Source organism: Oncorhynchus masou, chromosome 16 (genome assembly GCF_036934945.1).
Source record: "Oncorhynchus masou masou isolate Uvic2021 chromosome 16, UVic_Omas_1.1, whole genome shotgun sequence".
Classification (NCBI taxonomy): Eukaryota; Metazoa; Chordata; class Actinopteri; order Salmoniformes; family Salmonidae; genus Oncorhynchus; species Oncorhynchus masou.
This window is the reverse complement of record NC_088227.1, coordinates 147,059-168,660: the sequence shown is the minus strand read 5'-3', so window position 1 is coordinate 168,660 and position 21,602 is coordinate 147,059. Positions and strand designations below refer to the sequence as shown.

General features: G+C 43.6%; 1 protein-coding gene across 1 annotated transcript; it reads right to left on the bottom strand.

Moving 5' to 3' along the window:
* Nucleotides 1-8,317: 8,317 nt before the first annotated feature.
* Nucleotides 8,318-17,817, bottom strand: LOC135557336 (zinc finger protein OZF-like). Its single transcript, XM_064990517.1, has 2 exons — nt 17,174-17,817; nt 8,318-10,606 (listed from the first exon to the last, which is right to left on the bottom strand). The coding sequence occupies exons 1-2, from the start codon at nt 17,586-17,588 to the stop codon at nt 9,519-9,521; spliced, it is 1,503 nt and encodes a 500-aa protein (XP_064846589.1). The 5' UTR covers nt 17,589-17,817; the 3' UTR covers nt 8,318-9,518.
* Between the last annotated feature and the right edge of the window lie 3,785 nt (nt 17,818-21,602).

The window sequence follows — 21,602 nt, the reverse complement described above, 5'->3', positions numbered from 1 at the left end:
GTCTTTGTGAACGGATGATCTCCTCATGCGCGGTTCCCACCATGAAGCATGGAGTAGGAGGTGTGATGATGTGGGGGGTGCTTTGCTGGTGACACTGTCTGTAATTTATTTAGAATTCAAGGCATACATAACCAGCATGGCTACCACATCATTCTGCAGCGATACGCCATCCCATCTGGTTTGTGCATAGTGGGACTATCATTTGTTTTTCAACAGGACAATGACCCAACACACCTCCAGGCTGTGTAAGGGCTATTTGAGCAAAAAGGAGAGTGATGGAGTGTGCATCCAATGACCTGGCCTCCACAATCACCCGACCTCAATCCAATTGAGATGGTTTGGGATGAGTTGGACCGCAGAGTGACAGAAAAGCAGCCAACAAGTGCTCAGCATATGTGGGAAGTATTTCAATTCTGTTGGAAAATATATGTTTTACACTTTTTTTGGTTACTACATGTTTCCATGTGTGTTATTTCATAGTTTTGATGTCTTCACTATTATTCTACAATGTAGAAAATAGTAAAAATAAAGATGTTGCATGTTATTTTGGCTTTAATATGTGTCACATATCAGTTTGCAAACAATGTTAAAAAATATGTATATTTGAATGGTAGTGTATATATTTGAGTTAATAAAGCCGCATACAAACATGGACTCTTATTGCTTTCTTGAGTAAGGGAGCTCCAAAATGCTGGTGTTTCAGCCTAGCTCAGTTCTTTCTGTGGTGGTGGGGCAGCCAGCGGAATATACAGAGCGTAGGTGTTGGTAATGCTCTCTAGTTGCGCCATGATTGGCTCCGTTTTCTGTCACTCATGAGGACACTACGTCACCGCCAAGCACCTTCGGTGCTGCCATACAGTTACATTTGAAGGGACCATCCCAAGAAAGCTCAAGGTCATGGTTATTGCTATATTGTAATTATTTCGCCACCATGGCCTATTTATTGCCTTAACTCCCTTATCTTACCTCATTTGCACTCACTGTATATAGACTTTTCCCCCCTTTTTTCTACTGTATTACTGACTGTACGTTTTGTTTATTCCATGTGTAACTGTGTTGTTGTATATGTCGAACTGCTATGCTTTATCTTGGCCAGGTCGCAGTTGCAAATGAGAACTTGTTCTCAACTAGCCTACCTGGTTAAATAAAGGTGAAATAAATCAAATAAAAGGTAATTGACCACAAATACAATTATGTCAAATCACATATCTACAGTAGCTTTGATTGGACTGATCATGTCAACATCATACTGTAGCGACCCGCACAGACAGCTGTGTGTTATGTGTTAGGCTAGGAGGTGGTTGTGTTGTACTGACCAGTACCCGGTGTTCGCGGGGTCCGACATGTCAATCAACCTGCTATCTGCCAATCACGGGAATGCCTGGAATGTTCTGATGCCGGGCATCCTGGTGGTTGGCGGAGTGGCGTGGAGGGGGGTTGGGCAGGGGGGTGGAGCATTGGAAGTTAAGACCAGGTTCAGCTTTTGTTCTCTCTCTCTTACGTCTGGGCTTCCCAAGAGAAGGTCACGATTGGCTTGTGGGTTATCTGTCATCTTTTTGCCGTGTGCTACGGCCCAAACAGTAGCCTGTGTAAAGTTGGTTTAATAAACCGTCAATTCGCAAACTCAAGCCTCTGTCTGGACAATTGTTCATTTATGATCTAGTCAGGTCATTACAATACTTTCAAAATCTTAGCTAGCAGTTCTCATTATGAATGAAGTCCACAATCTACTTGTATATGAAGAGAAATAATGAAGAGAAATTATACATAAAACGTATCGGTGCTCATCGGCCATTGCTATTCAGTAGAGTGGCTGTGTTGTCCCAAATCTGGGATTAAGGGTCTCTTTTCCAAGTTGATAATGATAAACATTCAACATTGTCCATTCTGTCCATTGTCTATTCAAACTTGACTCCAGTGAGTTCAAGGCAACTGGAAACTCTTGAAAAAACAAGCTCCAACTGGGAAAAATACATTTTGAACAGTCATCCAACTGGGAATTGTAAAACCGGAACTCGGGCCTCTTTCTAGAGCTACGACCTGAAGATCACTGAGATCATCAGGATTCAACCTCGTTTTTCTGAGTTTCCAGTTGTCTTGAAATCACCATAAATCCAGAGAACGACAGACTTTGATGACAGAATTTGCCCAGGAAGGACAACTTCCTGTTCAAGTGAGCACAGAAAAAAAGTGAGTCCAAAAATATCTTGTATGCTGCTGCATAAATGATGTAATATGCTAGGGAGATATGTATACTGTAGCTAAGAAAGTAATACAAATACTAAGCGTACTTTATTTTGGCAAGTCAGATAAAAACAAATTCTTATTTTCAATGACAGCCTAGGAACTGCCTTGTTCAGGGGCAGAATGACAGATTTTACCTTGTCAGCTCAGGGATTCAACCTTGCAACCTTTTGGTTACTAGTCCAACGCTCTAACCACTAGGCTACCTGCCACTCTGTATGTGGTGTCGTAAGATGTTAGTAGACAATGTTTCTCACCCTAATAATGTGGTCTATTTTCCCCTCTTAATTTCGCCTACTGTTCTGACTTGGTGGTGCACAGGTAACCAAAAACCTGTTTTAGATACATGTAATCATTGAATATTGTAAGAGCTTTCATTGCCTTTATTTATCCTACTGTTCTGACTTGGTATACAGGGAGGACACTGTAAGAACGGCCCATGTTCTGAATTCTGTCACTGTACATTTCTAAATATTGACTACGTCCGTCTTAGCTCGCTCATTAATGTCTTCATCTAAATGACTGATTGCCTCTTATCCTCGTTGTCCCCCTTTGCCATAGTTTGTACATCTCAATTGTCATTAGACACCACATATGTTTAAGCAAGTCAGCCAAATCAGCTATCAGCTTACCCCCAGCCAACCTAACTCTGTACATTTGTTAGTAAATTTACACTGGGAGCATCGGCCACATCTATAATTACCGTCCAGCACATTGTCTAGGAAGGTACTACATGGGACTGGTGGAAGATCAGACCTCACCACCATTTGACTGATGTTGGGGGCGTGTCTTAAGACAACCCTCTGGGGTTCTTTAAACGTCTTCTCCAGTTGTGGATCAGTGATCAAGATGTACCAGTGTTTTTAATGATGTGGTCAAACTGTTTACCAAGTGGGGAGTACTGAAGGAAGCATTGAACATGTTGGTCTGGAGTGAGGGGAGTACTGAAGGAAGCATTGAACGTGTTGGTCTGGAGGGAGGCGAGGTTTGGAGAAGGAAGCATTGAACATGTTGGTCTGGAGGACAGGGAGGTTTGGGCGTGAGGCTGTCATCCTGGGTCATATTTTTACAGTGGTGTAAAGCACTTTAAAGTACCACTTAAGTCGTTTTTGGGGGGTATCTGTACTTAACTATTTATATTTTTGACAACTTTTACTTCAATACATTCCTAGAGAAAATATTGTATTTTTTACTCTATATATTTTCCCTGTCAACCAAAAGTACTCGTTACATTTTGCATGCTTAGCAGGACAGGAAAATGGTCCAACACACGCATTATCAAGAGAACATCCCTGGCCATCCCTACTGCCTCTGATCTGGCTGACTCACTAAACATAAATGCATCATTTGTAAAATATGTCTGAGTGTTGGGAGTGTGCGCCTGGCTATCCGTAAATAGTAAAAATAAGAAAATGGTGCCGTCTGGTTTGCTTAATATAAGGAATGTGAAATGATTTGAAGTATATTTTAGAAATTACATTTACTTTTGATACTTAAGTATTTTTAAAACCAAATACTTTTACTCAAGCAGTATATTACTGGGTGACTTTCACTTTTACTTGAGTAACATTCTATTCAGGTATCTATACTTTTACTCAAGCATGACAATTGGGTACTTTTTCCACCACTTTTATAACGATCCCTTGTGTCATGCAGCAATTCCTCTAGGTAACCACACTGTCTGAAACGCTCATCCAGACAATCGGCTTATTTGTCATAGTCACTATGTGTACTACAAATTCTACGTTTGCGACTGTATTGGCTGATGGGGAGGCTCTTTTTTAGGGGTGTAGGGTGGACGCCATCTCTGCGTAACAGAGAATTCCTGTCTGTTATTCTAAAACAAACCCATAAACAGATTAGCATAATGAGATACTATTGCTTTTTATACTAAACGTACATACCATGCACTATTGTGCCATAGTGTAAGATATTAATATATCTGCATTTATACTGTTTTTCATACTAAGATAAGTTGGTTTTGCAAGAGTCTGTTGATTGGTCAGTCATTGGATTCATTTGTTTTGCAATATTTGCCATACCAATCCCCGGAAACGATCTGTATTGATTCATTTCAAAAAATAAGCTCTCTTCAAAAAGAAGCTTTAACCTGAAATGAAAAACATCTTTAATAGGAAAAGGTGGTTAAAATAATTTATTACCATCAATACCATTCATACTATTACAACATCATAATTCTCATTCATTCTTAATTAATTCTATTTACAAAAACATCAAACAAAAACAAACCTCAGGGGAGCATCGTCCCTCCCCGTCATACCTAACCAATACCTAACCCTTTCCCTATCTCCCCTTCCCTAATCTATCCCCTTACCAAACTCACTCTAACACTCCCAGCCCTAAACCCCCTTTCCACCTCTCCCGTGCCGCATGCTTCCCCCACTTCCTCTCCTCCCTCTTCATCCTCCCCCTCAAATCACCTTCCACCCTTCTCACTATCCCTTCCACCCCCCAATCTCTCCCTGTCTTGACTAAATTCTGCCTGGCTTTCCACAGTCCCTTTTTAAAGAGACTCATGAGAAGCCAGAGCAGAAACCTGTCCCTATCCGTTCCCTTTGCTCTCCCTACGCCTCTCTCTAGCCTAGCCAATGTCAAAACAAAATCCCTCCTAACCACACCTAGCATCACCCGTGCCCTAGCCCATACTAGTTCGGCACAGGCACAGTCCCAGAAGGCATGGCGCACAGTCTCCTCCCTGCCACAAGCAGATCTTGGACAGGTAGGGGATCGCACCACACTATACCGGTACAAGATGGAAAATACCGGCAAGCACTTATGGAGGCCCAACCAATTCAGGTCCTTGAGCCTGTTGTCCAGGCCCTGCGCCTGCACTCCCTCCCAGACCACTGACGAGATGCCCGCTACAGGCGCAGGACTCCCTGCCTGCCTGACCTCTTCGTACAGGTGCCTGTGATCTAAACCTACTCGGGCAACTTCAACCTCGGGGTGCGCACGCAGACACTTTGCCGCATGGCCAAAGTGCCACGGCAGCTGTTCCGCCCGAGGACCCGCGTTAGACCACACCATTACGCTTCTCGCCTGGTACGAGAAGAACACCTGCAGGAGGTAACCGGACGGGTGTATCACTGGCTGAGCAAGCTCCGCTAACAAGAAAGAAACAAAAATTGAGTCCAGCTTGAGGGGGAAATGTGGTACCCCCCTACCTCCCTCCCCGATGGGACAGATCATGCGTGCCCTGGCGACCCACTCGCACCTGCCACTCCACATAAACTGAAACACAAGCCTCACTAGAGGCCTCCTCAGACAAGCCGGCAATGGGTAGATGTATGCCAAATACAAAAGAGACGGCAACACATCCACCTTTAGGACCAGGACTTTGCCCATAAAAGACAAATACCTAGCCTTCCACATTGCTAGCTTCCTCTGTACCACTGCGATACGCATGTTCCAGTTTAGCGTCGCTGAGCCAGAGGTCTCAAAATGGACCCCGAGAATCCTCAGGGCCCCTTCACAGAGAGATAACCCCCCCGGGCACATCCGTCCTACCGAGCCATCTTCCGAAATACTTAACGGAAGATTTTGCATGATTCAGAACTGCCCCCACGCTTGGGTGAAATCCCCAATGATGGCAAGGGACCTTGTCAGGCACGAGTCCTTACATAACAGCAAGGAAGTGTCGTCGGCGTACTGCGTCATGTTAATACGCAGCCCACCGCTCCCAGGGATCAACAAGCCCTCCACCCCTGTGTCTGCCCTAATGGCAGCCCCCAGAGGCTCCATGTACAGTACGAAGCGGAGGGCCGAGAGTGGGCATCCCTGCCTGACCCCAGACGAGAGGTCAAAAACGTCACCTAAGTGACTATTTACACTAACTCAACACCCCTCTCCGACATATAATGTACGGATCCATCCTATAAACTTCTCCCCAAATCCTAATCTACCTAACACCCTGAATAGAAAAGATCTATTCACGCGATCAAAGGCTTTCGCCTGATCTAGCGCTGCTACCATTAAAGACAGCCCTCTATCTTCAACCCAGGCGATGGAGTCCCTGATCAACTGTAGGTTCCATCTTATTGAGCGGCCCTCTACCCCGCACGTCTGATCCTCATGGACGACGTAGGGAAGGGCGGTGCGCAACCGGTCTGCTAAAACCTTTGCAAGAATCTTGTAGTCTACACACAGCATGGTCAAAGGCCGCCAGTTGCCAAGGTCAGTTGCTTCCCCCTTCTTATAAAGAAGTGACAGCACACCAACAGCCATTGATCCCCCCGGGACCCCCGTCTCAAGGATGGCCTTCAAGACTTCGAGGACCACTGGACCAAGTATACCCCAAAACTTGAGGTAAAACTCAGCCGGCAGCCCATCCATCCCAGGCACCTTCCCTTTTCCCATCCTCCTAAGAGCGCTCTCAACCTTTTCTAGTGAGATCTGGGCCTCCATCACGTCTCTAATGTCCTCCGGCAGCTGCCGGGACAAGTGTTCTAAAAACACGTTTCCCTGCTCTACATCTATCTCCCTTTCTTTAAAAAACCCTCGGAAATGATCAGTTGTCTCCCTGACCATTTCCTCTGGTTTTCTAACTATACTACCATCTTCTTTTCTAACGCCATGCATTACCTTCCTACTCTGCCTGGCACTAACCGACTTAAAGAACATAGCGGAACAAGTCTCATTATGTTCTAGAAAGCCACTATGCGCACGCTCCAGGAAAGCTCGAGCCTTCTGCTCCTGCAGATCTCTCCCAGTCAATCGACCCGCCGAGGTTGCCTGCCTCGTACTCGAGTTCAATTAACCTTTGTATACGATCCACCTCCCTCCTTTCCTCCCTTTTTTTCCTTCTACAATATCCTATTATAAAAGCCCTAATCCTCACCTTAACTAAATCCCACCACTCTAACACCCCCTCGCATATGGACCGGAGGCCGTCAAGCCTCCGAAAGAAACAAAAAAATGCGTCAACGAAAGCCTGCTCCTCCAGTATATCCCGATCTAACTTCCAGTACCCCCTACCGAAGAGGCAGACTGGCGACCCCACCTGCAGGAACACCCCGTCGTGATCCGTGAAGAAAACAGGCACCAGCCACCCAGACAACTGACCCAAAAACCTGGATACAAAAATGTAGTCGAGCCTCCGCGCAACACCCCTGGAGTTGCGCCATGTAGGACCGACCATTGCCGGAGTAGTGTGCAGGCCACCATCAACCAGACCATGGCAAGCCATTATCCCGGTGATGGCTCCTGCACTACTATCACCACCTACCCATAAATCTATATTAAAATCCCCTCCTATCACCAAGTGCCTGTTTGTAACACACAGAGGCGCCAGACAGTCCACCATCTCCCTCCTGTCTGCCGCCACCTGTGGCCCATACACCCCAATTAACCTATATCTAGCTTCTCTATACTTAACATCTATCCCCAATACTCTACCCTGCATTATAACAAAAGTGTTCTCTACCTTAACCTCTCTGTTCCCACACAGAATCCCTACTCCTGTTGAGTGCACCCCTCCTATGCCCCAAAAAGATTCCCCCTTATCCCACTCCCTCCTAAATCTACACACATCCCCACCATCCCTCAGGTGAACCTCCTGTAAAAAACAGAAATCAAACCCCACACCCTCTAAATAACAAAAAACCGCCCTCCTTTTAACATTATCCCTTAACCCCCTAACATTTAGACTAAAAAAAGAAACAGAACTATTCATTTAATTTTTTCAACAAATAAACCCCAAAAACCAAAGAAAAAACCAGGAGACTCACCCGATGCTCCCCTGGTCCATCTCCACCGGCGGGGACGTCCTCTCCACTCCTGACGCCCCCCCGTCCTCCATCCCAACCCATGACCCAGGCAGTGTGTTGGGTCCTCCCTCCCCACCCACCATCCCCCCCTCCCTGTTTGCCTCGGGGCTGCATGTAGAGGACCCCATCTCCTCAAACAGGAGTTGGGATCCCTCTAGCAAACAGCCCACTGACCCCTCACTGGAGTCATCCACTAAAATGCAAGGGGCTGAGGCAAACCGGGAGGACAAAATACCCTCCCCCCCCGCCACTCTCTTAGCCCCCCTCCCCCTCCACACCCCCTCCCTCTCACTTCCTGCCAAGCTCCCCCTCTTCATCCCTTTCTTCTTTGGTGAAGGAGGTAGCGGGGAGACACAACGTCCCATCCCCGCTAAATCCTCCACCAAATCCCTCATTTCGACCTCGAGGAAGCCTGGCAGGCTGTCCCCCCACTCCTTCCCATCTTCCCACTAACGAGATGGACAAGCCAGCACAGGTGTAACACATACTGACTAAAGAGGTGACACCAATCAGTGCGTCCCACGTGCTAAAGTCCAACCTCAAAACGTAAATGGAAAAACCAAAGCCTGGAACACCTTCCCCCTAAGACAACAAATAAATCCTATATTTTTGTTGGACAAGTTTGCTCACCACATACAAAAAACAACTTCCATTTCACATTATAATCAACTACAATGCTTCACCAATATAAACAATTAAAAACAAGAAAAAACACTTCTAAATAACATAATAAAATAATATATTTTCTCCTTTTTCTTTCTATAGAATCCTAAAACTCACTAGCTTCTAGAACTAGCTCCTTAATATCCGTAGTAACTTTCCCCTCACTGCGGATCTTCTTTCTCTTTTCATTGCTCACTCAATAGTAATGTTATAGGATCGGGGGCCCAGTCCCTAATGTCATGCTCTAGTACATTTGGGTTGGCACATCTGAGAATTATCCCTGATATTCTAAAAGCAGTGCAACAATGTCAATATAATTGTACCCAAAATAGTCAGTTGGTTGCATAAATAATTATGATTACTAACTGTTACAAGAAATGTAAATATATCAAAACCAAATGTACTACCCCTTTGATAATATGTATTGGCAATAATTCACTTAATGGTGAGGCACGGAATAATAAAATATGTATATTTTGTCAGGCTGAATGTTTGAAAGATGAGGTGATTTGAGTCTTGTTTCTTCAGTAGTGGAATAAAGACAATTAGCATTTGAATGTTGTAAAGAAATACTGGAGTGATGTCAGATTGTTAATAAAATTGATTACAGACTAATTTATCATACTGCGTCCATGTGTATAGGCTGCAAGTACGTTGAAATTAAGTCGTTTTCAAGTCATTCAAAAAAAACACCGAAAATACATATTTTTAACTTTCAACTAAAACCGAACGTATTTTGGACTTCGGCCATAGTCTTCTTTTCAATGTCTTTTCAATTGCATTTTGCTAGGTGGGATATTTCATTGATTTCATGAAACAATTGCTTCATGTATGTATTTTCTGATGTTTGATCAGAAGTCTTTTATCGGAGAATTTCTTGTCACATTTATGACAGCTACAAAATTCCCCCCCTGTGTGTGTTCTCTGGTGTATAGTCAGATACCCAGATGTACTAAAACTCTTCCCACATTGACCACAGCTATAAGGTTTCTCTCCTGTGTGTGTTCTCTGGTGCACTGTCAGATGGCCAGATTGAACAAAACTCTTCCCACATTGACCACAGCTATAAGGTTTCTCTCCTGTGTGTGTTCTCTGGTGCACTGTCAGATCACTAGATTGACTAAAACTCTTCCCACATTGACTACAGCTAAAAGGTTTCTCTCCTGTGTGTGTTCGGTGGTGTACAATTAGATGGCTAGATGTACCAAAACTCTTCCCACATTGATGACAGCTAAAAGGTTTCTCTCCTGTGTGTGTTCTCTGGTGTACAATTAGATGGCTGGATGTCCTACAACTTTTCCCACATTGATAACAGATATAAGGTTTCTCTCCTGTGTGTATTCTCTGGTGCACAATCAGGCTTTCTGGTTGAGTAAAACTCTTCCCACATTGACTACAGCTATAAGGTTTCTTTCCTGTGTGTATTCTCTGGTGCACCATCAAGGAGTTTGACACAGTAAATTTCTTCCCACATTGATCACAGCTAAAAGGTTTCTCTCCTGTGTGTGTTCTCTGGTGTACAATTAGATGGCTAGATGTAGTACAACTTTTCCCACATTGATAACAGCTATAGGATTTATCTCCTGTGTGTGTTTTCTGGTGTGATTTCAGGCTGCTCGAATCAGTAAATCTCTTCCCACATTGATCACAGCCAAAAGATTTCTCTCCAGTGTGAATTCTTTGATGTATTTTAAGGTCTCCTGAAGAGTTGAATCTCTTCCCACAGTCAGAGCAGCAATGACATTTCTTCCCGGTGGGTCTCTTTTGGTGTTTCATGAGGTGTTCTGATTTGGAGAGACTCTGATCTGCCTTGTCAGCTTCATGATGTTGTTGAGACTCCCCAGAGGACCCACAATAGTCACGTCTCTCTTCTGTAGTCTCCCCAGAGGACCCGAGATAATCAAGTCTCTCTCCTGTGTGAACAACAAAGTCAAACAGATGGTTAGAAGCCCACAACAACAAAAAATCCACTGTTTATTTGAGGTAAAAGGTGATGCCCAGAGTATACCCATGAAGTTGTACAACAATTGACATCTGTTAAATTATTTGACTATTAAGACAGTCAAGTTAGCAACAGGTTATTTTGTCTTGTTTTCACATTAGTGGTAACTAGAATTAAGTTAGTAAAGTTGTTGACATCCTAAGCAGTGCGCCAGATGACTTTTGGTCTCCAATATTGGCCCCTTTCTGTTTGCTAAAATTGAGGCACGAGGGCGATACGCACACAATTTGATTGCAGAAACGCCTCCCTGTTAATGAGCAAAATTGGTGAGCGAAGATTTTAGTTTTCACAATATCTCAGGAGTGCTACTCAAGGAAACTCACATTAAGATCTGTGCCTATTCACTAATTCACCACCATGGGGGAAAACTCAGGGGAGTTCTCATAGGCTGACAGCAAAAAATAGCCTCCATTTGCAGGTTGCTTATGAGTGCATTTCACATTACTGTTGGATTATAATTGTGAGGCTCGTTTGAATGTCCTGCTGAATATAATGTTTATGTTATTGTTGCAAATCAACTGGGGTAGGGGGTAGTATTGGGTAGCTTGGATGAAAAACGTGCCCAAATTAAGCTGCCTGCTACTCAGCCGTAAAAGCTAGAATATGCATATAATTAGTACATTTGGATAGAAAACTCTCTGAAGTTTCTAAAACTGTTTGAATGATGTCTGTGAGTATAACATAACTCATATGGCAGGCAAAAACCTGAGAAGAAATCCAACCAGGAAGTGGGAAATCTGGCGTTTGAAGTTTTTCAACTCAGCCCCTATTGAAGATACCGTGGGATATTAGTTATGTTTCACTTCCCAAGGCTTCCACTATATGTCAACAGGATTAAGAAACAGTTTTGAGGATTCTACGGTAAAGGAGGGGCTCATAAGGGCTCTTTGAGTGAGTGCCACAGCCTCGGTTTGGCGCGCTCACGTGAAAGGACACTACGTTCCACTTCATTTGTACAGACTGTGAACTCAGATTGTTTTATATAAATATTAACTTTATCAAACAAAACATACACGTATTGTGTAACATGAAGTCCTATGAGTGTCATCTGATGAAGATCATCAAAGGTTACTGATTAATTTTATCTCTATTTCTGCTTTTTGTGATTCCTCTCTTTGGCTGGAAAAATGGCTGTGTTTTTCTGTGGCTTGGTGGAGACCTAACAATCGTTTGTGGTGCTTTCGCTGTAAATCCTTTTTGAAATCAGACACTGTGGCTGGTTTAATGAGAATGTTATCTTTAAAATGGTGTAAAATACTAGTATGCTTGAGGAATTGTAATTATGATATTTTTGTTGTTTTGAATTTGGTGCCCTGCACTTTCACTGGCTGTTGCCGTGGGTTTTGCTTGGGGAATGGGGTTCCCAACAACAAATAGACCTACTGTAGGACCCATAACTTCACCTAACAACAACCCAGACCTACTGTAGGACCCATAACTTCAACTAACAACAACATAGACCTACTGTAGGACCCATAACTTAACCTAACAACAACATAGACCTACTGTAGGACCCATGACTTCACCTCACATTAACAAAGACCTACTGTAGGACCCACAACTTCACCAAACAACACAGACCTACTGTAGGAGCCATAACTTCACCTAATAACAACATAGACCTACTGTAGGACCCATAATGTCACCTAACAACATAAACCTACTGTAGGACCCCCTAACTTCACCTAACAACATAAACCTATTGTAGGACCCATAACTTCACCTAACAATAACATAGACCTACTGTAGGAGCCATAACTTCACCTAACAACAAAAACCTACTGTAGAAACCATAACGTCACCTAACAATAACATATACCTACTGTAGGACACATAACTTCACCAAACAACAACATAGACCTACTGTAGGACCCATAACGTCACCTAACAACATAGACCTGCTGTAGAACCCCCACTTCAGCTAACAACAACAACATAGACCTAGGTATATGTTGTTAGGTGAAGTTATGGGGTCCTACAGTAGGTCTATGTTGTTGTTTGGTTAAGATAAGGGGCCTACAGTAGATCTATGTTGTTGTTAGACCTAATGTAGAACCCATAACTTAACCTAATAACAACATAGACCTACTGTAGGACCCATGACTTCACCTCACAATAGCAAAGACCTACTGTAGGACCCACAACTTCACCTAACAACATATACCTACTGTAGGACCCCCCACTTCACCTAACAACAACGACATAGACCTAGGTATATGTTGTTAGGTGAAGTTTTGGGGTCCTACAGGTAGGTCTATGTTGTTGTTAGGTTAAGTTATGGGTTCTACAGTAGGTCTATGTTATTGTTAGACCTAATGTGGAACCCATAACTTCACCTCACAATAACAAAGACCTACTGTAGGACCCACAACTTCACCCAACAACAAAAACCTACTGTAGAACCCATAACTTCACCTAACAATAACATAGACCTACTGTAGGGCCCATAACTTCACCTAACAATAACATAGCACAACTGTTGGACCCATAACGTCACCTAACAACAACATAGACCTACTGTAGGAGTCAATTTCACCTAACAACAATATAGCACAACTGTTGGACCCATAACGTCACCTAACAACAACATAGACCTACTGTAGGAGTCAATTTCACCTAACAACAATATAGCACAACTGTAGGACCCATAACTTCACCTAACATAGACCTACTGTAGAACCCCATAACGTCACCTAACAACAACATAGACCTACTATATAACCCATGACTTCACCTCACAATAACAAAGACCTACTGTAGGACCCACAACTTCACCTAACAACATAAACCTATTGTAGGACCCATAACGTCACCTGACAACAACATAGACCTACTGTAGGAGCCATAACTTCACCTAACAATAACTGTGGAAGGACCACCAGAGGGCAGGCTGGGCTCACGGATAGTAGCCCAATAAGGCATGGGAGACAAGGTAACCAGAGGCAATTAAGCACAGCTGACGGTACTAATGACATATTCTCCTTCCCCTATAAGAGAGAGTATGGAACCAGCAGAGAGGGGGGGAAACTATCTCTGGGAGATGGCCACGGAGAGAGAGAGGAGCTATCCAGGAAGAAACACTAAGACGGTGACAATCCCGTGACTTTTGTTGTAGTTTAAAGATAATCCTATTGTGTTCCTGTTTCATCTGGAGAAGATGTATGTTTTTCCTTGGAAGATTTTCATTGATTATGTTGGAGTTTTTGTGTTGACCAAATGCCCTCAATAGAGAACTGTGTTCAATCAAGAAAACCTACTCTTGACTCGTTTATTCCACCTTCCCGCTTTAGAGTGACGCCCAATTACTTGGTCCGCTCACATAACATAGAGGTAATATAGGAACCAGAACTTCACCTAACAACAACATAGACCTACTGTAGAACCCATGACTTCAACTCACAATAACAAAGACCTACTGTAGGACCCACAACTTCATCTAACATAGACCTACTGTAGGACCCCATAAGTTCAAATAACAACATAAACCTACTGTAGGACCCCATAACTTCACCTAACAAAAACATAGACCTACTGTAGGACCCATGACTTCACCTCACAATAACATAGACTTACTGTAGGGCCCCATAACTTCACCTAACATAGACCTACTGTAGGACCCCATAACTTCACCTAACAACAACATAGACCTACTGTATAACCCATAACTTTACCTAACAATAACATAGACTTACTGTAGAACCCATAACTTCACCTAACAACAACATAGACCTACTGTAGGAGCCATAACTTCACCTAACAACATAGACCTACAGTAGGACCCATAACTTCACCTAACAACATAGACCTACTGTATAACCCATAACTTTACCTAACAATAACATAGACCTACTGTAGGACTCATTGCTTCAACTAACAACAACATAGACCTACTGTAGGAGCCATAACTTCACCTAACAACATAGACCTACAGTAGGACCCATAACTTCACCTAACAACAACATATAACTACTGTATAACCCATAACTTTACCTAACAATAACATAGACCTACTGTAGGACTCATTGCTTCAACTAACAACAACATAGACCTACTGTAGGAGCCATAACTTCACCTAACAACATAGACCTACTGTAGGACACATAACTTCAAATCAAATCAAATTTTATTTGTCACATACACATGGTTAGCAGATGTTAATGCGAGTGTAGCGAAATGCTTGTGCTTCTAGTTCCGACAATGCAGTAATAACCAACAAGTAATCTAACTAACAATTCCTAAACTACTGTCTTATACACAGTGTAAGGGGATAAAGAATATGTACATAAGGATATATGAATGAGTGATGGTACAGAGCAGCATAGGCAAGATACAGTAGATGGTATCGAGTACAGTATATACATATGAGATGAGTATGTAAACAAAGTGGCATAGTTAAAGTGGCTAGTGATACATGTATTACATAAGGATGCAGTCAATGATATAGAGTACAGTATATACGTATGCATATGAGATGAATAATGTAGGGTAAGTAACATTATATAAGGTAGCATTGTTTAAAGTGGCTAGTGATATATTTACATAATTTCCCATCAATTCCCATTATTAAAGTGGCTGGAGTTGAGTCAGTGTCAGTGTGTTGGCAGCAGCCACTCAATGTTAGTGGTGGCTGTTTAACAGTCTGATGGCCTTGAGATAGAAGCTGTTTTTCAGTCTCTCGGTCCCAGCTTTGATGCACCTGTACTGGCCTCGCCTTCTGGATGATAGCGGGGTGAACAGGCAGTAGGTCTATGTTGTTGTTAGGTGAAGTTATGGGTTCTACATTAGGTCTAACAACAACATAGACCTACTGTAGGACCCCATAACTTCACAGAACAACAACAACATAGACCTAGGTATATGTTGTTAGGTGAAGTTATGGGGTCCTACAGTAGGTCTATGTTGCTGTTAGACCTAATGTAGAACCCATAACTTCACCTAACAACAACATAGACCTACTGTAGGACCCATAACTTCACCTATGTTGTTGTTTGATGAAGTTAGGGGTTCTACAGTAGGTCTATGTTGTTAGGTGAAGGGCACTGCGTTCATCCACCTCTGGCCTGCTCGCCTCCCTACCATTGAGGAAGTACAGTTCCCGCTCAGCCCAGTCAAATCTGTTCGCTGCTCTGGCCCCCCAATGGTGGAACAAACTCCCTCACGACGCCAGGACAGCGGAGTCAATCACCACCTTCCGGAGACACCTGAAACCCCACCTCTTCAAGGAATACCTAGGATAGGATAAGTAATCCTTCTCACCACCCCCCCTTAATGATTTAGATGCACTATTGTAAAGTGGCTGTTCCACTGGATGTCAGAAGGTGAATTCACCAATTTGTAAGTCGCTCTGGATAAGAGCGTCTGCTAAATGACTTAAATGTAAATGTAAGTTATGGGGTCCTACACTAGGTCTATGCTGTTGTTAGGTGAAGTTGTGGGTCCTACAGTAGGTCTATGTTGTTGTTAGGTGAAGTTGTGGGTCCTACAGTAGGTCTATGTTGTTGTTAGGTGAAGTTATGGGTAGGACCCCATAACTTCACCTAACAACATAGACCTACTGTAGGACCCACAACTTCACCTAACAACATAGACCTACTGTAGGACCCATAACTGTCAAGCCAACACCTTATAACTGTTACGCCAAGATGTCTGAACTTCTTGATGAGGTCGCTCGGTTTTGGGTTATGGTTGCTACAACAGCTACACTTCTCATTCCCCCGGTGCGGCAGGGTAGCCTAGTGGTTAGAGCGTTGGACTAGTAACTGGAAGGTTGCAAGTTCAAACCACCAGGCAGGGTAGCCTAGTTGTTAGAGCGTTGGACTAGTAACCGGAAGGTTGCAAGTTCAAACCCACGAGCTGACAAGGTACAAATCTGTCGTTCTGCCCCTGAACAGGCAGTTAACCCACTGTTCCTAGGCCGTCATTGAAAATAAGAATTTGTTCTTAACTGACTTGCCTAGTTAAATAACGGTTTAAAAAAAATCCCTCAGCTGTTTACCAAGTCTATTGGGAGCCATTTTGTTGCTGTTTAAACCTTAAGTTGTCCCCTTAAAAAAGCCACAAAAATCTATCTGCAGTTGAAACATAACAAAGCTGTCATCCACCACTGTTTTGGTAAAAAGATGATGATAGGGTTGGAGAAATGTAACTACTCTCAAATTCATAGACAGACCTATGGATGCAAGGACTGACTATCCGTGATATCAATATTATAGATTTAACCATGTTGAGGCTATACAGTGTTGATTTACATTGTTTCTAAACATTGGAGTAAAAAAAAAGCTTATTTGGAGTTCTGATGGGGTACAACATTTGATCTAAGCTCATGAGGCATGTGTTATATTCTTCAAGAATCAATGGCTAGAAATAAATAATTTAAAAGTCCAAATATGGATGTAACAATTGCAGATTTCCGCTTTAACACCACACATCAGTTCAACAACTGCAGAGTTTGTGCCTCTGTATTTAAGACTGTACTTACTAGTATTAACCAGGCCCCGGTTTCCAAAAACCACCTTATGGTTAAATTCATCGTTAGAACCACTGGCCTTAAGATGCCTTTGGGAAACCGGGCCCAGATATCTAGTTTCCTCCTCCTCCTTTATGGATGTGAAGGTCATCTCCCCATCCTCCTCTTTCACTCCATAAACTGCATCCTCCTCTTTCTCGGCCTCCTCTTCTTTTACTGTAACATCCTCTTCCTCCTCTTTCACTCTGAACGCATCTTCCTCCTCTTTCACTGAAACGTCTTTCTCTTCTTCTTCTTCTTTCACTGTAACAGTCTCATCCTCTACTTGTTTTTGTTTTGTAACATCCTCCTCTTCCACGAGAGTTTCTTTCTCTGTCCAGCAGGCCTCATCTTCTTTAGCAGGAGGAGAGTAGCTTAGTAAGCTCATGGTCGGGGATGTTAGCTAGTTAGCATTAGCAACTAGACTAGTGCTAATTTAACCAGCCAACCAGCTAGCTACTTACAACGTAAATATTAAATTAAATGGGGTAGCTAGTTGTTTCCACATAAGTATGTTTAAATCATAGTGGCAAATAAACCACGAAATTCTCTAAAGAACTTGAATGTTCCGAATTTGTTGGCTAGCGAGCTACCAAGGTGGCTGCAGTTGTTGAAGAAGCGTTCCGTCCACTAAATAATACGTCACACTACAAACATCGCCTGAAAGACACATATCACCATCTGCTGCCTGGAGGGAGTTAACGCAGTTGAGGAGGGAAAACTTTCTTTCTTCTTCATTGAATTATAATATTATAAAGCAGTTTCGGGAAACGTTATTTTCTCTCCATTAAATAGTAATATTATATCAACACGTACAAAGAGCAACAAGTGTTGTTTGATTAGTTCAGATTTTTTATGAGAATTTAAAACAAACTTAACCTCTACTCCACATCTGTATTTCTGATTCAGTCAAATAACAATATATCAAAATAAGCACCTAGTTATTGATACCCTTGATAAAGGTTAGCTAAAATTACTGTATAAAATAAATAAACTTTACCCTCTACCAGGATATTTTAGTCCAAAACCTGTTAACCTCTCTGCTAGGAGGCGGAAACTTGGCCATCAGTGGATCTTCCAGCAAGACACATCAACATCCACAAAGAAATTGTTATTTGGGAACAAAATCAACATTTTCAATGGCCATCTCAGTCTTCGGACTTGAACTCCATTGAAAACCTGTGGTTTGAAATGAACAGGGCAGTCCACAAGCGCAGACAAGATACATCAAGGACCTGGAGAGATTTGGTCTAAGATCCCACCCAATGACTTCTCCAATCTCATAAAACATTAGAGTGTCGTTATCCTCCCAGTGCTGGAGTATTGAAAACATGGGTGGCAATAATCCAGACCCCTAGCTTTTGAGAATTACATGTTAAACTATATATCTTTCTCTGAGCAATTGTATTAATATAACATAATATAATTTCCCTTTATTTTGGTGTAACAATACATCATGTAGATCTATATAATGAACAGACTGGGTCTATACTGCTCCTACATGATGTAACAACACAGTGCATTCGGAAAGTATTCAAACCCCTTCACTTATCCCACATTTTGTTAAGTTACAGCCTTATTCAAATAATAATAATTAAATACTCAATCTATACACAATACCACATAATGGCAAACCAAAAACACGTTTTTAGATTTTTTTGCTAATTTATTCAAATAAACAAAAGAATCTACATAAGTATTCAGACCATTTAATACATACTTTGTTGAAACACCTTTGGCAGCGATTACATCCTCAAATCTTCTGGAGTATGACCCTACAAGCTTGGCACAGCTGTATTTTGGGAGTTTCTCCCATTGTTCAAGATTTGTCAGGTTGGATGGGGAGCGTCGCTGCACATCTATTTTCAGTTCTTCGATCAGGTTCAAGTCCAGGCTCTGGCTTGGCCACTCAAGGACATTCAAAGACTTGTCCCGTAGCAACTCCTGCGTTGTCTTGGCTGTGTGCTTAGGGTCGTTGTCCTGTTGGAAGGTGAGCTTTTGCCCCAGTCTGAGGTCCTGACCGCTCTGGAGCAGGTTTTCATCAAGGATCTCTCTGAATGTCAAGGATCTCTCTGAATGTCCTTGAGTGGCCAAGCCAGAGCCTGTTCATCTTTGCCTCGACCCTGACTAGTATCCCAGTCCCTGCCGCTGAAAATCATCCCCACAGCCTGATGCTGTGCCAGGTTTACGCCAGATGTGACGCTTGGAATTCAGGCCAGAGTTCAATCTTGGATTCATCAGACCAGGGAATCTTGTTTTTCATGGTCAGAGTCCTTTAGGTGCCTTTTGTCAAACTCCAAGCAGGTTGTCATGTGCTTTTCACCTAGGAGTGGCTTCCGTCTGGCCACTCTAACATAAAGCCCTGATTGGTTGAGTGCTGCAGAGAGGGTTGTCCTGGAAGGTTCTCCCATCACAGAGGAACTCTAGAGCTCTGTCAGAGTGACCATTGGGTTTTTGGTGACCTCTCTGACCAATGCCCTTCTCCGCCGATTGCTCAGTTTGGCCGGGTGGCCAGCTCTGGAAAGAGTCTTGGTGGTTCCAAACTTCTTCCATTAAAGAATGATGGTGACCACTGTGTTCTTGGGGACCTTCAACCTTCAAATTCTCAGGCAAAAATATAAGTCAGAATACAGCCTTTCTATTCTCTCATGTGATTTCAAGTTCTCTGACGGAAAATGTCCTTCCATACAGAGAGAGAGCAGTGGTAGGGCTTTTTCGGTGTGTGTCTTCTTATGCACCTTCAGGCTCCTTAACCAGGTAAAGGAAAATCAACACTGGGAGCATTGGAAAGGCTTTTCTCCTGTGTGTATCCTCTCATGAGCTTGTAGATCCCATAACTGAATAAAACTCATTCCACAGTGGGAACAGTGATAAGGCTTTTCTCCAGTGTGTATTCTCTCACGTTTTTTCAGGTTAACTAAAATGGTAAAAGTCTTTTCACAATGGGAACATTGGAAAAGCTTTTCTCCTGTGTGTATCCTCTCATGAGCTTTTAGGTACGCTAAATGAATAAAACTCTTTCCACACTGGGAACATTGGAAAGGCTATTCTCCTGTGTGTATCCTCTCATGCTTTTTCAGGTTAGTTAACCCGGTGAAACTCTTTTCACACTGTCACGGCTGATTTCCTCCTCTTCGTCTCCTTTTCCTCCTCTTTGTCTCCTCTTCGTCTGGGGTAGCAGGGATCGGACCAAAATGCAGCGTGGTAAGTGTCCATAGTAGATTTTAATTAATAATCTGAAACAGTACAAAACAATAAACGAAACGTGAAAAAAACGAAAGAGTACCGTGTGGTGGCGAACCGGGGATAACATGCGTAAGGCTGGTGCCATGTATGCCGGCCCAAGGAGACGCACTGGAGACCAGATGCGTAGAGCCGGCTTCATGGCACCTGGCTCGATGCCCACTCTAGCCCGGCTGATACGAGGAGCTGGTATGTACCGGAGCTGGTATGTACCGCACCGGGCTATGCACCCGCACTGGGGACACCGTGCACTCCACACCATAACACGGTGCCTGCCCGGTCTCCCAGTCTCTCTCGCCCTCCGGTAAACACAGGATGTTGGCGCAGGTCTACTACCTGGCTTGATTGCTTCAGTGCTGCCTCTTCAAACCGCCGCCTCTCCGCTTTGGCTGCCTCCAGCTCTGCCTTGGGGCGGCGATATTCCCCCGGCTGTGTCCAGGGTCCATCTCCATCCAGTATCTCCTCCCAAGTCCAATAGTCCTGATTGCGCTGCTCCTCCTGCCGCTGCCTGTCACCACGCTGCTTGGTCCTGTTTTGGTGGGTGATTCTGTCACGGCTGATTTCCTCCTCTTTGTCTGAACAGTGCAAAACAATAAACGAAACATGAAAAAAATGAAACATTACCATGTGGTGAAACAAACAGACATGGAAACAATCACCCACAAAGTACCCACAGAATATGGCTGCCTAAATATGGTTCCCAATAAAACACATACATCACCCATGTCACAACCTGACCTAACCAAAATAACAAGGAAAACAAAGAATACTAAGGTCAGGGTGTGACAGTACCCCCCTCAAAGGTGCGGACTCCCGGCCGCAAACCTAAACCTATAGCGGAGGGTCTGGGTGGGCGTCTGTCCATGGTGGCGGCTCTGGCGCTGGACGTGGACCCAACCACACCATAGTCTTTGTCCGCTTTAGTCTCCTCCTAGGAACGGCGACCCTCACCGTCAACCTAGGATTGGCTACAATACTAAATGGCCCCACTGGACTGAGGGGCAGCTCGGGACTGAGGGGCAGCTCCGGACTGAGGGGCAGCTCCGGACTGAGGGGCAGCTCCGGACTGAAGGGCAGCTCCGGACTGAAGGGCAGCTCTGGACTGAAGGGCAGCTCCGGACTGGCTGACGACTCTGGAAGATCCTGGCTGACTGGCGGC

Excerpts from the sequence above, each read along its gene's own strand:
- LOC135557336 (XM_064990517.1), bottom strand. The coding sequence starts at position 17,588 with ATGAGCTTACTAAGCTACTCTCCTCCTGCTAAAGAAGATGAGGCCTGC. Across the intron at positions 10,607-17,173 it reads CCGGGGCCTGGTTAATACTA|GAGAGAGACTTGATTATCTC; the intron begins GTAAGTACAGTC and ends TTGTTCACACAG.